Below are 17598 nucleotides of genomic sequence, written 5' to 3'. Positions count from 1 at the left end.
ACAACAATCACACCATCCCTGGGAAACAGCTAACCATGTGGAGGGCCCCAGTCAGGAGACAGGTCTGAAGGATGGCGTTTCAGATTCACATTCCCAAATGCAAAAGCATTTAAAAAACAGGAATACAGAATCAAAAGCATCAAAAGAAACAGAAACAAACCCGGGCCAGAAGCATAAAGTAAATAGTTCTGAAAGCACAACAGTACATGAGCAAAAAGGCCCTGGTATGTCAGGTAATGAGAAAAATAAAGAAATGAAAATAAGAAAGTCTAAGCAAACAAGTGGAAACCCTGTGATCGAAGAATCTAATATTGGAGATCAAAACAATAGTTTGCAAGCAGAATATTGCAATGCTAAGGAACAGTCACACAGGAAAGTCAAACAGAGATCATCAGGAACAGATTTTAAGGCTTTTGAAGAATCAAATCCTAGGAATGGATCAAAGAATTCAGAAGAGAAAATAAATGAAGTCAATAAACAGAAACCACCAGAAACAGATATGAAAAAAGCAGGCAAGAATGACTTTGTCTGTATTAATGAAGGAAGAATTAAGAGACAAAATGCTGTTTCTGACAAAGGGCCTTCCAAACCCAGAAATGAATCAAATGTACTTTCTAAAGAAGAGAAAAAGTGTAAAAGCAAAGAAATGTCTAAGAATAAGGATTTAGAGACACCTGCAAAGAAATCCAAAGAAATAAGTAATAAGAAGACACCAGAGAAAGGTAAAGATACCTGTAACCTGTGTGGATTTGCAGTTTTTTCGCATCAAGCCTTTTCTGACTTAACTCTTCACACTGCTTTACCGACTAAAATAGTTATTCCCTTTGAATGGCATTTCACTTTATATTCTATCATCTCTATAATTCTGTTTGAGTGTATTTTTTATTCTTCAGGTTGCAAACAAAATTCAGAAATATTTTTTTCTCTTATGCTTAGTATTACAGTACATTGCATCTTACTTTTACTAGATATTTTCAATCAAAAAGTATTTTTATCTTTTTCTTAATTCTTTTGCATGTCTTGTATTACTGGGTGTTGAGCATGCTGCTTATAGTCATACTTTTTACAATGACCTTAACTACTCTGCGTAATTGGACATATTGGTGTAATTTTGTAACATTGCACATAGGCTAGTTCACAAATATCTGTATAAGTTTCAAAGTACACTTACGTGCATAATTCCATTTTGAAAATTATCCCATCAAAACAATGTGCAGGGATAGGTCATTGAGGGCAATCATTTTCCTGATATACCTTGTCACTACTTTGGATGCTGCCTGCCTCTTGCCCAAGGACAGTGATACAGAATATCACCCCATTTCCTCTATAGTAGTTTGCCATTGTAGATGCATGTCAATGGGCTGCTGACCTGCTACCTGACTGATGGAAGATGATGTGGGGTTAGCTTGGGAAAAGTCTTCCTTTTGTAACCGTTTGCTCCAGTTTCTGCTTTGAGTGGCAGAGGCGGTCCCCAGGCTAGCACTGCTGCCCTCCCATGAATGCTAGGACTAGTGGGTGGTGTTTCTGTAGGTGATGCATGCCAGCATTAGTCAAATGCCCCAGATCCTTCTCTCAACTGATGGCCTTACGCAATGAATACACTGATCAAAACATGGGTCCTGCCTCACTTTAAAATGCCTCCATACAATGGAAGGTTTTTGTGATCTCTTTGTATCCTTGAGGGCTGCTGCTGGCCCTGGATTTGAAGTTGAGGGTAGACTATGAGGGAAAAGGCCCAGGGCATCATTCATGCTCTCTATCTGCTATGCTTGCTCTTCCTGGGGTTGTTCTCAACACTGTCAGTATCATCTGCCTCCCTCACCTCATCACTGGAGGCTAAGAAGGTACTGACTAGAGCTCCCAAATTCTATTCAGCTACTAGTTCTTCAGTATCTTCTGATTCAGGACACAATTCTTCCTCAGAATCACTTTTTGAAAATTCTGCTTCCATTACCTCAGAAGCAGTGATCATAGAGGAATACATTGCTTGTTATGGGTGTTACAATTCTGCTGCCCTTGTTCTTGCTCTATCCTTATAACATCAGCCTCCAATGGCTCTCTTGCCTTTTGCCACTGCTCCAAAGCAAGAGGGAGAGGAACAGGTAGCTCTCCCACTTTTAATTTCTTTTGGCTTGAGCTGACCTACACTCCTTGCTTTCTGTGGCTAAACAAGTCTCTTTTCTCACTGCTACTACTGCTCTTTCATCTAACAGGCTGGGCTGGCTCTACAAGAATATCTAGTCCTTTGCCCTTGACATTTTTATGCCTGCTGCTATTCCCTCCTCTTCCATTTCCTTACAGTGGCATGATGGAATTGGAAGTGGCTACTGAGGGGTTGATGTCACAGTAGACTTTATTGATTACTGTACCACTCACCATACTACTCTAATATTGACTGTTTGGCTGTCACACACACTCAATCAAGTTGACAGACTTAGTTCATGTAAGTGCCTAGCAAGTACTATCTACTTGCCAAGAAGAGTTAGCAGCTTGCTAGTGGCTCAAACTCTCTTTCTTTTTCTATCCCTCTCAGTGTGTGCAAAAATGTCTCACATTCACACATACATAGTGTATGTATGTGCACAACTGACTAATTTCTTTTGCACATACAAAAAATTGTCAGAAAGAGAATAAATTGAGAAGGATGCACTTCTCTTCACTACAATCCATCTGTAGATAAGCCATGCAGTACACTGTACAGAGTCAGTCAGACACAAAAAAATCAGTGTTCACTGCTTCTATATCTCCAGACCCCTATCATGCCCCAGTGAACAGACAGAAAGCAGTGCCTCTGTCTCACTATCACAGTGAGACCACTGTATCTGCGGCAATGAAGATAAGAAAAAGCCCTTTCCTAAGAGAAAATGGAGTTTCTTTGTAGTTTGCATATACTCAGACCTTTTAGTGGGAGAACATCAGTGTCAATTGATACAAATGCCAACTATAAGCTGGTTTACAAAAAGCTTTACCTTGATTGGTCCTCTGTCCTGTCTATTTGCCTAATTATCCTGCCTTGGCTGCAGGCCAGCTGCTTCTTCACACTGGCTTTGGTTGGTTGCTATAGTTACCAGTCTCACTGCAGCACTTTTCAATGGGCTATAGACTTGAATGGAAAACGATTGAAACAAAAATTTTCTTTTAAATTGGTGGCCGCCCTACATTCATTTCAGGGGTCTGCAAATGAAACAAAAATGGCCTCTTTTTTTGTATTTTATCCATTTGTTTCAAACAAATGTACATCCCTAATAGGAGGGTCCATTCCCCAAGTGAGTGAGTGAGCCATAGTAATATAAAAGTTAAAAGGTGACTCTGTGAGTCACTGGGAGGAGTCTTGCTCTTTTGGAAGTTGAGAGGTAGACATCTTGTAGAGATCTTGGGAGAGACAGCTAAAACAGGTGTCTGTCTGGCATGAGTGAAATGCCATCCAGGGATATTCAGACCCCAAGATTACAGGATGAGGATTGTTTTTGGACAGTCTGCAACCAATAATTAACTCTGGGTGCAAGAGGAGGAATTCCATAATTGTTTTCATCTGGCCTTGAGGAAGAAAGGGCTGTTTTGGAAGTAAGGGGGAAGACTCTTCTGTCTATAGCACTCAAGTAACATGAAAATATTGTGGAGAGCAAAATTTGAGCTGTTTCTCTTTTGGGGATTTCTTTGCCTTAACTGCTTTACTGCAATACTGTGCCTAATTGATATGTGTTAATTTTAAGTAAAATGTATTTTGGTTGGAACACAACACATTGTATAGACTTTTTTTTTCTTGGAATTTCCTGAGCCTTGGAGGTGAATCCTGCTCCCCACAACACAAATCTGTGCATTTCCCACTGAATGACAAATAGCTCAGTAGTCTCTGAAGGTGACCCCTTTGTAAAGGAGGGATTGCACTGATATTCTATAATACATATGAAATGCACTATTATTTCTGTTGAAATCATAGATCTACGGTCCCTGCTCTGACTGGATAAGAAAGTGTACTTCTGTTATGATATTGAGGTGTTTGGTGGATTCTCAGGGGCAACAATGATGGTATCTCCTACGGGGAGAAGCCCTGTAGGGAACTGAAGCACCAGGGTAGACTCAGATGCACAAACACAGAGAATATATCTTTTATTATACAGCTAGTGAGGTCCACCAGAGGTGGCAGTAGACAGTAGATTAGGTAGCAACAGTCTGTGATCTTTGGCGTAGGAGACCCGTCCCACAATGGTGGTGTAAGGCCCCAATGCAGATGTCCAGAAGCACTGTAGGAGAGACAGACTGGCAGATGTTATAATACACTCCCTGGTAGCTGAGTAGATAGAGTTCCCAATGAGCAGTAGAGAGAGGATAGATATTAACAGTCTGTAATCCTCGGCAGAGGAGACCAGTTCCACAATGGTGGTGTAGGGCCCAATGCAGATGGGCAGCGAGGAGCTGTAGATGGACAGACTGGGAGAAGTTGTACTCACTCTCTGTAGCTGATAGGTAGTGTTCCAGCAGGTTGAAGAATTGGTAGCAGGCACCAGGATAGACACACAGGCCCTCGAGGAGCGAGTACCTGTATTTAGGATAGGCATCTGGAAATAAGCAAAGGGCCCCCGAGGAACGGGTACCTAGGTTAGTAGAACCCCAGAGGGTGAAGGTGGCTTCCAGTAGAGTAGAAGCGGCAGAGCAGCTTCAGACCGGAATGAATCCATTCTGTTACTAACTCGGCGAGAGTCAGCAAATGGGCAACCTTTTGAATACAGAAGCAGTGACGTCACTCGAGGGGACGCCCCTGATGTTCGCGCCAACACTGCTACAAGATATGAGGCGTGCGCGTGCATGCGCCCTAGGAGGCCTCAGGTCAACATGGTGGGACGCCTTGCCAGAGCCGCTCTAGGGAAGCCGGATGCGGCAAGGAGATGCTATGGACGCCATTCTCCTGAGGCTGGCGAAGAAAGAAGAAGGCTGAAATAGAGGTGAGGCATATCGGGCAAAGCTGTCTGAGACCGACAGACACAACAACTTCATACTCCCTTGCAGTCCTCTTCATTTAGCAAAAATATTTAAAAATATTTGAGAGGCTTGTGTTACCTCTCCCGATGGCGTCGGCGTTTTTCCCTGACGCTGGCGTCTCTTGCAGTGCGGCCCCGTACGAATCAGGGCTTGGCCACGCCCCCTTATGACATCAGATGCCGGCGGAGGTCGGACAGCGCAGGAGATTTGCCTATTTATTGAGAACCTCTTCCCTTTCACCTTGCTTCGGCCACATGTGTTGGGGAGTTTCTCTGCTGTTTTTTCCTGCTGCTTGCTGCCTGCTTGACCCGGACTGCCTTCTGGTTTACCCTGTTCGCTGCCTGCCCTGACCTGGACTGTCTCTGGATTACCCTGTTTGCCGCCTGCCTCTGGTTACCTGCCTTGGTTCCTGCTGTTAGCTGCCTGCCCTGACCTGGACTGTCTCTGGACTACTCTTCTGGGTTCCTGTCACCGCTACTGGCTTACCTGGATCACCTGGGATATCCTACCCAACGTCACTCTGCAAGTTTCCAGTTCCAAGTGCCTCATCTACTCAAGGTAAGCGGTCACCGACCCTGGTTCCACGAACCAGTGTAACAGCTTGCAGCTGCTGTTTTCGTGAACATAATGAGGTCCATATTCAGACATTATCCAGCTAAGACACTATCCAGTTGGGATATTCAGTAGCGCAGCCAAACCACTCAATATACCCATATAACTTGAGTTAGCCAGATAACTTATCTGGGTAAGTCTGAATTTAGCCACTTCTCTGGCTAAGTTAGCTGGATAAATAGCTACGCCATGGAACGCCCCCTTCTTGCCCACCATTTAGACAGATAACTATTTAGCTGGATAAATAGTTATCCAGCTAAGTAGTGGCCGCTGAACATAGCCAAATATTCAAACACTGCCACTTAGCCAGATAAGCCCAAACATATCCAGCTAAGTGGCCCTGTATATCAGGCCAAATGTATCTGTTGAAAGCTTATTTTATAAGACTTATTGCTTCTTAATGGAAGCAGTGTCACAATAATTATAACTCTTTACTCTTTGGCCAGTATAATAAAGTGTGCTTGACTGTGTGCACATGTTAATGCACTGTTGTGTTATTTATGAAGGAGTTTAACGCTCAAAAAATGTGTGCACAAACATGAATAAAAGTGTGCATACAAATTAGCATTCCTCCATGCAAATCCCATGGTATTGAAGGCAATACATGTTATTCCCCAATGCAAAGAGATGGACCCAAAAAACAAAGTGGAAGCCAATCAATATTGCTGGATAGCGAAGAAACGAAAAAGATCGGTGTAACAAGGGATTCTTTATTCAAATAAAGAGATGCATAGGCTTAACTCATGTTTTAACTCCTGGTCAGAGATGAAGTAAAGTTTCTGGGTATAGTGTTAGTCTATGGGGCTGAACCTGGAGTTAGTGATGTGGGGTCCAGTACTCAGGAGTTATGAACAAATTGTGTTTCCAGGGCATAAAGGAGGTAATTTTCAAAGGAGCTACGCACTTAAATGTAACATACTATAATAGCAATTTTCAAAAGTCATTTACTCGAGTAAAGTGCACTTATGCAATAAATCCAATGGACAATTCAATGACATATATTGTAGGAATTTTCAAAAGCACACTTGCTTGAGTAAAATGCATTTTCTCAAGTAAAACCCTGAATGTTTTCTGTGCATAACACATGCTTTATATGTGCTGAAAACACACATTTTCTGTACAGAAACGTAAGCATGGTTTATGCACAAACATCTTGTTTTATCCATGCTAAGCACATTTTGTTTGCACTTTTTTGTAATAAAATGCTTTTTTCTTTAACTCCTGATGCATTACCATATAATTTGCTTACTGCATCGAGAGTTAACTCCTTTCTTAGTGCACGAGTAAAGAAAATATGAGCTGAAGTTCACACCACACTTTACTCATGTCTTAGTACATCAAGTTCTCTGAAGGAACAGAGTAATTTACATGAGGATTTCATCTCGAGTTTTCTAGTTTCAAGGTCAAACAGATAGATAACTCTTCTGTGTGAATGTCTGGATTAGCCAGTCCAGACTTTACATTAAAGAAGGCTATATACAGTATACAGTCGCCAAGTAGTTAAGGATGTTGTCCAAATATTGCAGAGGTCTTTCATAACTCAGAATGGCACTCCAGCAGGGTTTTCCAAATCTGTCCTGGTAACCCTGCAACCGTTTAGGTTCTCCATTACATTGGAGCCCAAGAATATGCAAATTTATCTAATGCAATATTTATTTTGAAATGATATTCTGAAAACATGACTGATTTTCGGGTCACCAGGACAGGATTGGGAAAAACTTTACTAAAGAAGTAAGAAAAAACATTTCCTGAGCCTATATAATTATACATTTTTAATTGTTATAATAAAATGTATTAATACATTTGAATTTTCTCCTGTTAACAATAGGTATTTTGTTACTTTTTGAAAACAAGGTTTTATAATGTTCTGATAACACTGGTAAACAAAGTTTTTTGTTTCCTTCAGGCTTTTTGGTGTTCCAAATAGATTTTTGATGCTAATCACAGATATTATTTTGAAATTTGTACATCACATAAGGGTTTTGAGAAACTGTCAATTTTGTGTTACAATGATTGTGAAATTTTAAAACATAATCTCACGTACATATATTTTCTTGCTGGACAGTAGTTTTTATGATTTTTAAAATTCATGTCATATTTTTGATGGCCATAAGCAATGTAACATGTAACAGAGACTAACTTTTTTTTTTAAATACACCAAGAAACTCTGTCTGATCATGCCAGAACTTGCTTGGGCAAGCCCCAGCTCAGCTGCAAGATTCCAACTTGTTTCCATGACAATGCAGCCATTATATAAGCAGCAGCAATGAGTAGTCTCCTATGCAACGTCTGTGTGAATGAGCGAATCGTATCGCTAAAACTGTTCAGTTTAAATCTTGTGGATTTAATTTCATATACTTTATGAAATGTCGCGCCAATGTCGTAATAGCTGTGACACGTTTTGTTACATATGTGGTGAGTTTACTCTGAAAGCACAGAAAAGGAGTATGACTGCACTCATTAAGAAGGCATACGAGTTATACTTCGGGTGCAAAATTGGTAACCAGGACAGAGCATGGGCTCCTCATATATGTTGTGCATCTTGTGCCAGTAGTCTGCGAGCTTGTCTGAAAGGTGTGCAACCATCCATGCCGTTTGCCATCCCAATGATATGGAGAGAATAGAAAGATCATATAACTGACTGTTACTTCTGCATGACGAATGTGTCAATATACTCATCAAAGAACAGGAAGTTTATTGAGTATTCTAACCTTGCATCGCAATGAGACCAGTGCCGCATGACGACAGTCTTTCTGTTCCAAAACTGCCAGAGGTGTGGACACTTGATGACAAGGATGAGGAGGTAGGCGATGATAGTGAGCCGTCGCAGATAGAAGCTGCGGCTGCTCCTGACTTTGTGCCATCAACATCCAGTGATCCTCATTTATTATCTCAGTCAGAGCTGAACGATCTGGTCAGAGATTTGGCTTTATGGAAGAGTCAGGCGGAGCTATGTTACGACTGTTGCTGCCCAACGTCTCCACTCCGCCCTCCTTACCTCTTTGGCGACTCCTCCCGCAGTTGATGGACGTCTGGCTGCCGCGGCGTCTGCCTGCCGTCCTCTCTGGTGTCCCCGGTCTGGCTTGGGCGCTGCATCCCGCCATGTTGTTCAGCTGCCATAGGGCATGCGCACCGCACAGCCCTGCTTCTTATTCCTTCTTTGACGCGAACCTCAGAGGTATCCCCCTGTGATGATGTCACGCATCCCGGATACAAAAGTCTACTCTGTTTGCTAGCTATTCGAGTTAGCAAGGGACTCCTTACGGATGGGATTCGCTCTCCGTACCTAGCTACTCTGCCTCTCCTTAATTGGACTTACTCTATCAGGGTACCCGCTCCTCAGGGGCCTCTCTCTTTTCTTTTAGGTTGCTGTCTGGAACCGGTACTCACTCCTCGAGGGCCCATGTTCCCGGACTTACTGCCTGAGCTCACTTCTGCTTGGAAGAAACCGCTGCCTACACATCAGTGAGTTACCATCTATATTCTCTCAGAGCTGTTCCCTGGAACCAGGTACTCGCTCCTCGAGGGCCTGCCTCTATTCCAGCTTCTGTGTTACCTTCTGGGAGAGACTGCTGTCACAGCTATTGAGGAATCGCTGTTCCAGTGTCCTGAGGGACTACAAGCCCAGCCGGGCTTCATCTCTACTCATTACTGCCACCTCTAGTGTCTTCTCAACTCTGTTTAATAAAAGATAATTCTGTTTTGTGTGTCCTAAAGCTGAGCCTGACCTGTGGCCCCTCACGGGACTTCCCCCCCATGGGCGTGGTCATCTGCCACAGTGTCCAAGGGTTCACCCAAAACCTTATAAACAATAACAAGCTGCTTGGGTCAAGGCTGCAAGGATAGAATCTTTTGTCATCTGATATGAAAATTTCAGTATTTCACAGCCGTCATGAAGATTTGACAAAATATTTCAACCAAGTAGACAGTCTGACTTTATGCTGTGACATCAATGGATTGTTTTGTGCTCTTGGATGTGACCACGACCCAACAGAATGGTGACTGTTTATTGATTCATCAATCTTAAGTTTGAAGGCTGTTTTGCTGCACAGGCAATATCTATCCATCAATACTTGTCGGATATGCTGTTCATATGAAAGAAACGTATGAGAACATGCAGCTACTGCTGAACCACATTGAGTACTCGAGGTACAATTGGAATTTGTGTGGTGATCTCAAGGTAGTTGTAATTCTATTGGGTCTGCAGCTTGGTTACACCAAGTATTGTTGTTTCCTTTGTGAGTGGGACAGTCGAGCAAGAGATTCACATTATGTCAGAAAAGTCTGGCCTCTCTGCAAGAAGTTGGTTCCAAGGTAGAAGAATGTAGTGCACGACCCACTGGTGGATCCAAGTAAGATATTTCTTCCACTTTTGCACATCAAACTTGGGCTGATGAACAACTTTGTTAAGGCAATGAACAAGCAAAGTAAAGCCTTTGATTATTTGCAGCAAATGTTTCCACGCATAAGTGACGCCAAGATAAAAGAAGGTGTTTTCGTTGGCCCACAAATCCGAGCTGTGATGAAGGACAGCCTCTTTGATGGTCTTCTGCAAGGTACAGAATGTGTTGCGTGGACAGCCTTCAAGAATGTCGTTTAACTTTCTAGGCAACTATAAGGCAGCAGACTATGTCAAACAGGTTGAAAATCTGCTTCAGGCATACAAATTGATGAAGTGCAACATGTCATTGAAGATACATTTTCTTCATTCCCACTTGGACTTCTTCCTAGACAACCTTGGCGCTGTGAGTGACGAACATGGTTAAAGGTTTCATCAAGTCATTGTCAAAATGGAGAAAAGGTATCAAGGCAAGTGAAACCCCTCCATGCTAGGTGACTATTGTTGGACTCTCATCCGTGAAGCGTCGGACAGTGATTACAAATGAAAATCTGCGGCAAAACATTTTTAGTTTTGTTTTCTGGTGCCATTATTACCATTATAGCTTATGCCACTACAGACACGTAACAATGCTTAATGTATATCGCACTTTTCTGGCAAACGGTACATGATACAGCCATAATAAATGCATATTTGTGTTCAGTTTGTTACAATCTACTTGTTTCACCGAAGGTTGTGGAGGAAACAAAATGTTCCCAGAAATTTGTTTACCAGTGTAACTTGTTGATCTAATTAGCTGCCATAAAAACGCTATGTTCAGAACAGTTTTATCACTGATACAGAATGGAACACACTTAAAACAAGGTCCTATATATTTTATAATAATAATATGTTTATATAATTAAGAGTTTTTCTTGATAAAGTTGAACAAATTTAGTATTTCCAGTGATTGTACTAATATAACTCTTCTTCTGAGGGGCATCTCCTCTAAGGGCACACAAAAGAATTTAGATTGTTCAGGGCTATTGTCCTTGCCACAGGTCCTCTCCACTTGTACTTCCCCAGGGATGAATTCTTTCTATGGGGGAAAGCAGATAGTTGTGGCCCAGGCTGTGAGGGGACTTCCTTTCTGGTGTGCAGTTGGTTAGTGTAAATCTCTTATGCTGATCTGGATAAGAAGTGCAGGACACAGGATTGGGTGTTCAAAATTAAATTTACTGATTTAGTGAATAGGTAATCAATGTCCAGGTGATGTCAATGTCTATACAACGCGTGCCCTTTCTCTATCTCTGAGTAAGTGCTGAGTTCCTGGGGAAAGTCTAACTCCCTTTACATGAGAGCTTAGTAGTCCCCTACTCTTGCAAAATCCCAGACTGCAACAGATTCCTTTTGAATTCTTACAGTCCTACCTGGATCCAACCAACTTCACACAGTGACCCAACCTGCGCCTATGTTCCATTCGAAGATCCTGTAGAGGGATTTCCTTGATGCTCCTCAGCCTCTTATTTGTGGTTTTTTCTTCTTCTGAGCCTCCCAGAGGGAAAGGCATCAATCACTCAAAATGAGAAAAGGGGTAAACAACCTCCTGTCACCTTTAATAGGATATTTCACTGACCATTTCACTATCTTTTGAACCCACTGTCCCTGCAGCCCTTCACTGGCTTTGAAAGAGTACTAACAAGGCTCAGTGACCTGGCATCTAGAATCAGGGTGGTAATCTTTCCTCAGAGCTCCAGGCTGTAACTCAGGCAAAATAATCCTTAATAGTCCAAATCCTCATAAACTCCCTTGATTTCTCTATACCTGAACCTGTCCTGGCAGGGAGTGTGCAAGTAGGTGTTTTTTCCCAAAAGTATCTGGTGTGAAGCTGTAGGCCTCACCTGAGAAGGAGACCCAATTCACTAGGCCTCTCTCTCCTCAACTTCTCCTGAATCTAGCCCTAGTCGCCTACTTATAGCAGGGCCATCCATTCAGCTCCCTCATAAAAGAGGAGCTATAAAATGGTATTCCCTGTAGCTAGTTGTTTTTGTACAGGAACTAGGTGACATCTAGTGGTTAACCCATGGGGTGCCACACTACTATACTATAATAATCATAGTAATACTTTGCATTTACATATTGACTTCTATTAAAACAGAATTCCATTGTCCTTTGCAATTTAATATTTCAGGAGCAAGCATGCAGTCGCATCTGGGAAGCAAATTTCTGGAATGAACTTTACGAAGGTTTCTAAAAGGAAGGCATAGGAGGGACATTTGTTGCTATTGCCCAATTACTGTTGGATAAACTGACATACAAGGAGATAAACTAATGTCCCTAGGGGAGGTCTTAGTCATGGGACATGCCCCAGTCCTTGTTTGAGAGAGGAGGAGGCTCGCATGAGGACACTGATAGGTTCTCTGGGCCCAAGGCCTTTTATACACCAGTGGCATTCTGGACCTTTGGTCTGCAGGATGCTGCATTTTAAAGAAGGGAGGGATCCACATTCAAGTGTAAGAATGTCCCTGGGTTTACCCAATGTCATTCAAAGAGACAGTGATAAAAGGAATTTAGCTTGCATTTTAGGTTCTCTCATTACTTCTCATGACTGTTGTCATACTGCTATAGCTACTAGACCAATTGCACTCCTATACTATGAAATTTTAAACTATAGATGTTTTAAAACAAAGATAATATAGGTGACTATTATTTTATTTTGGATACAGATTAGAGTATTTCCAAAATTAAAGAGGCCCTACATTGCATATAATTGTAATTGTGCCTTGAAATGTCAGTAAACATTGAAAAACTGCAATGCAGTGAAAAATCATAAGAAGTCTTCTTATGCTGTAGCCTGTTTTCTTTAAACAGATACCTTGTACATGGACCGTGACCATGGTTCATCCTCTGAAAGTGAAGATGAGGCACTGGGTAAATATCATGAAGCTATGACAAGAACACAAGGTTCCAAAACTCCAATGCCAGACAAACAAAATTATATATGGGAAACCAGGCAGAAGTATAGCCCTTTGTCTGCAGAGTATGATGGCTACAGTAGTGAAGCCTCCACAGATGAAGGTAAGACATTACTTAAAACTTTCTTTTTGTTTTGTCTTAAAGTAAAAGATTAGAAAAGTGAACACTGATATTAGCTGACATGAATTCCAGCAGGTAACTTAATAATGTTCTCCATGTGCTACAATGTTTGTGAAAGATATTCTGTTAAAGATTTGATTTCTGTATTAGTGATGTTATGGCTTCTTTCATTAACTACTGATTCTCAAACATTATGATAACATAATTTTAAAACAGCACAGTTAGGGCTAAAGTTTGCATGTGGAAAGTACATGCAGACTTTAGCCCAGATTTTCAAAATGGACTTATGTCCACTTTGAAAATTAGAGGGTATGCGCAAAATATACTGCAACGTTCCATGCATGCATTTATACCTGCTTGTTAGCTTGGCTTTCTTCTTTTCTCTGAGAGTGTTCTTTCCAAGTTGAGTGGGATAATAGAATTTCCAACATGATTAAACTTCCATTTAGTATCCCCACACTCTGCCACTTACTAACTGTGTAGCAATATAACAAACAAACTAGGAAATAAATAAACACCAATCCTATCCTGTTGCTAAATGTAGTGGGTAGGAAAATTGGTGATTTTTTTGCCATAGATTACCTAACACACTTATTTATAAATATAGAAGTTTTACTTGTAAGTCTAAAAATAAGCAATAAAAGCATGCACAATTAGAGTTTGCATTAAAGAATATATACACAAAAATACTTCCCCTTACAGTTCCCAATGTGATATATTTTTGGAAATCTGGGAACACAGTTTGGAAATCAGCAATAGCTCATCAGGCACTTCATTAACCACTATTAATGTCCAAAAGCTATTCTTCTGAGCTATTCTTTTTCCGATTTCAACCAGTTAGTTTGAAGCAGGTCTTTCTATGTTGATTCTGATGACCTTTGCTCTAGTTTCTTCCCCGGGTCTCTCCTATGTGTTCTTGAGGCTCCAACTGTCTGTTATCTCATCAGCAAGCAGTTAGGTGTGGCCAAATGGCTAATGTCCTATTTTCTTCTGATATCTGCACAGTTAGCTCTCTGAGTAACTGCTCTCCAATATATCTGATCTCAGGACTTGTTTTTTTGTTACAAGCAGGCTAAGAAAAATGGCATATTTATTCTTAGAACTTATAGGCTTTATATCAAATAATTACACTAATAACATCTGTGATTTCTCCTAGGACAAGCAGGATGGTAGTGCTCACAGATGGATGACATTATCAGATGGAGTACAGCACGGAAAACTTTTGGCAAAGTTTCTATAACTTTGACTGGCACACTGAGCATGCTCAGCATGCCACTATCCACTCGTCCAGGCGGGGTTCCTCTTCAGTCTCTTTTTTTCCACAAAGTAGATGCCTCACAGCGGTGGAGCTCTGCTTTTTAGTATTCCTTCAAAAAGTGTTCCCAGTCATATTGTTGACTTTGTCTGCGCTGGGTCCCCCTCTCCGGTCGGTGCCCTGTCCAGCGGCATGGTAGGTGTTTGTTTTTTCCCTTTGTTGCGGTTGATTCCCGGAGTGTTGCTCCTCGGTGGCTGCCAGCCATCGACTGCTCGCCAGCTGTTTTTTATGGCATCATTCAGTTTTTGACGTTGCCTCTAGTGCCCACAGACCATGTCTATTACTGATCTACATAAGGTCTGTATCCTCTGCCTGGGGGCGTTGCATGACGTCCGCGGGTGCCATCTATGTGATCAGACGACCCCCCAAAGGCTGTCGTGCCCAGCTGGACAAAATGGAAAAGCTTTTTGAGTCCAAAAAGTCTGATCCATCTAGTTTGGCATTGGTGGCGTCGACACCTAGAGGCCGAGGGGAGTCGTTAGATATGCCATCCCTTTCCACTTCCCCGGCGGGCCCGTCTCTCTCAAGAGGAGCCAGAGATAGGCTGTCTCCGGTGTCGTCACACTCCAAGACATCGGGATCTTCAACTTCCTTGGTGCCGGGGAAAGACCAGGCTGAGCACCGCAAAAAGTCCCACAAACATCTTCAACGGTTGCCGTTGACGCACAGCCCTGGGACTGGTGTGGCATCAGCATTGCCATGCCGCCACTGAAACAACCCCTTGGGGAAGAGGCATCATCTTCTATCAGACCTGGGAGTCCCAAGCGTTCCCCACTGATGATGGTGCTGGACACCGAGCCTCCTCAGGGCTCCAAGGAAGCTCTGGTGATGATGCCTCCTCTTCCTTCTTCCATCCTAACTTCACCGGACTTTCAGGAGAAGTTGGCTCGCAGGGTTCAGCTGGCAGTGCTCCAAGCCCTGAGGGGTATCGAATCGCCACCGGCATTGGTCCCCATGCCGGTGCCAGAGCCTGTGCTGTCTCTCTTGGCGCCCTTGCTAGAGCATCTTGATGTTCTTTTAGGCATCCTTCTGGTGCAGCCAGTGCCTGGAGGACCATTGGTTCCTCTGCGGCCTCAGATGACCTCCTCTGGAGCAATTCCCATCATTGGGTCCTCTGAGGAGGAAGACTTGCAGCCGTCAGCGCCTTCAGGACCACTGGTCCCGAGGCCGGATTTTCACGATCCCATTCCTGGGCCATCAGGGATCTCGGTGTCATTGGAGCCTAAACTGAGAGGCCTGGGCAGGGACCAACCACGCTGGCCTCCCAGGGGACCTTAGTGAGGAAGAGGCCCCATATGACCCCTGGGGGGATGATACCTCAAAGTCCTCTTTGGAGGACTCTGGAGACCTTCTTTCAGAGCCTTCTCCCCCAGAGGATCTTTCCTTTGTGAGCTTTGTCCGGGCCATGGCTGAAGCCATCCCGTTTCAGCTCCTCATGGAAGAGGACACCCAACATAAAATGCTGGAGGTCTTCGTAGATGCTCCAAAGGAAATAGTGGCTGTCCCAGTCCATGATATTATTAAGGAACTTCTCCTTAGGATCTGGGAACATCCTGTCTCCATCCCTCCAGTTAATCATAAGGTGGATGCTATCTACCTGGTCAAACAGGCATTGGGGTTTGAGAGGCAGCATCTCCCACACCAATCGATTGTGGTGGAGTCCGCTCTTATAAAAGCCTGCACCTAAGCCTCTGCCCCTCTAGGTCGAGATCACAGGGCATTGGATGCTCTGGATAGGAAGGTGTATCAGGGCACTATGCTCATCGCCTGTATCACCTCCTACCAACTATATATGACCCAGTATAACCGAAACCTGTGGAAGCAGGTCCAGAAGCTGTCAGAGCGCCTGCCCCAACAGTAGCAGGATGCTACTGTTGGGGCAGGCACTCTCAGCAGTAGTACAGCAGGATCTGGAGGCAGGACAACATGAGGTGAGGTCCACTTACGATGTTTTCAAAACGGCAGCGAGAGTGGCTGCAGCAGGCATTGGCACCTGCAAGATGGCCTGGCTCCATGCCATGGACCTTCGGCCGGAGGTCCAAGAAAAGCTGGCAGATCTACCCTGTATGGGTGAGAATCTCTTCAGAAAGAAGGTCAGAGATGCAGTGGCCCAATTGAAGGACCAGCATGAGACCCTTCAACATCTGTCAGCTAGTGCTTCCGACTGACCATCCTCGGTCAGAATATCCTTGCGACAAAGCTCAAGGAAGTCCTGTTGCCAGAGGAAATACTATCCTCCTGCCTCACAGGCCCTCACACCCTGTGCTGGTTCCAGAAGTCGTTCCCATCAGCAGTGGACCCCCAGGCTTCAGCCAGCCCCCCAGCAGAGCCCCGCCATGGGGTGTTGACTGGGAGCGAGGGAGTGTGAGTCAGATTGCCGTACCCTTGGCATCCTGCCTTCCAGTCAGATGCAGGCTGTGTCATTTTGCATATCGCTTGCCCCACGTTACGTCGGATCAGTGGGTTCTCACCATCATTCGCCTAGGGTACCTGCTGAACTTCAGGGATATCTCTGTGAATTCTCCCCCATGTCCATCATGGGCTCCGTCTGTTCTTCAGGAAATACTTCTGACAGAGCTCTCTGCCCTTCTAATGGCCGAAGCGGTAGAACTCGTTCTCCTCTGCCAGCGGAGGTATTTCCTGATACCAAAGAGAACTGGGGGCCTTCACCCTATTCTCAACCTAAGAGCCTTGAATGATTCCTTCAAAGAGAAAGGTTCAAGATGGTTTCTTTGGGCACCCTGATCCCGCTCCTAAGAAGAGGAGACTGACTCTGCTCCCTTGACCTGAAAGATGCCTATGCTCACATTGCGATCTTCCCGGGTCACAGGAAGTATCTTCGCTTTGTGGTGGGAAAGGATCACTTCCAGTATCGAGTGTTGCCATTCGGCCTTGCATCAGCCACCCGGGTCTTCACCAAGTGCCTAGCAGTAGTGGGAGCGCACCTCTGATGTCAGGGGGTACATGTGTTCCCCTACTTGTCAAATGGCTGGTCAAAAGCACCACCCAGCAGGAGGCACTTCAGTCCTTATGCCTGACCATCCAGGTGCTACAGTCTCTGGGGTTTGTCATCAATTACCCCAAGTCCCACCTCAGCCCATCACCACACCTGGGCTTCATTGGAGCCAGACTGGACACGGTTCAGACCAAGGCATTTCTGCCTTGCAACCGAGTGCTTGCCCTGTCGTTGCTGGTGAGCTTGGTCTGCAGCTGTCAACAAGTTTCTGCTCATCTGCTGCTTTGTCTTTTGGATCACATGGCTGCGTCTGTCTACGTC

The 17598-nt window shown here is 43.8% G+C and overlaps 1 protein-coding gene across 1 annotated transcript in view; it reads left to right on the top strand.

Annotated features, from left to right (window-relative positions):
- SYT14 (synaptotagmin 14) overlaps positions 1–17598 on the top strand; it is a 272359-nt gene that overhangs the window by 7758 nt on the left and 247003 nt on the right. The window contains exon 2 of the mRNA XM_029593290.1: positions 12782–12988. Within this exon, the coding sequence (XP_029449150.1) occupies positions 12782–12988 (207 nt within the window). The remainder of the gene's footprint in view (positions 1–12781; positions 12989–17598) is intronic.

The sequence above is a fragment of the Rhinatrema bivittatum genome, chromosome 3 (assembly GCF_901001135.1).
Source record: "Rhinatrema bivittatum chromosome 3, aRhiBiv1.1, whole genome shotgun sequence".
NCBI classification, from domain to species: domain Eukaryota; kingdom Metazoa; phylum Chordata; class Amphibia; order Gymnophiona; family Rhinatrematidae; genus Rhinatrema; species Rhinatrema bivittatum.
Note: the sequence above shows the minus strand (reverse complement) of the source record. Positions and strands in the feature narration are given on the sequence as shown.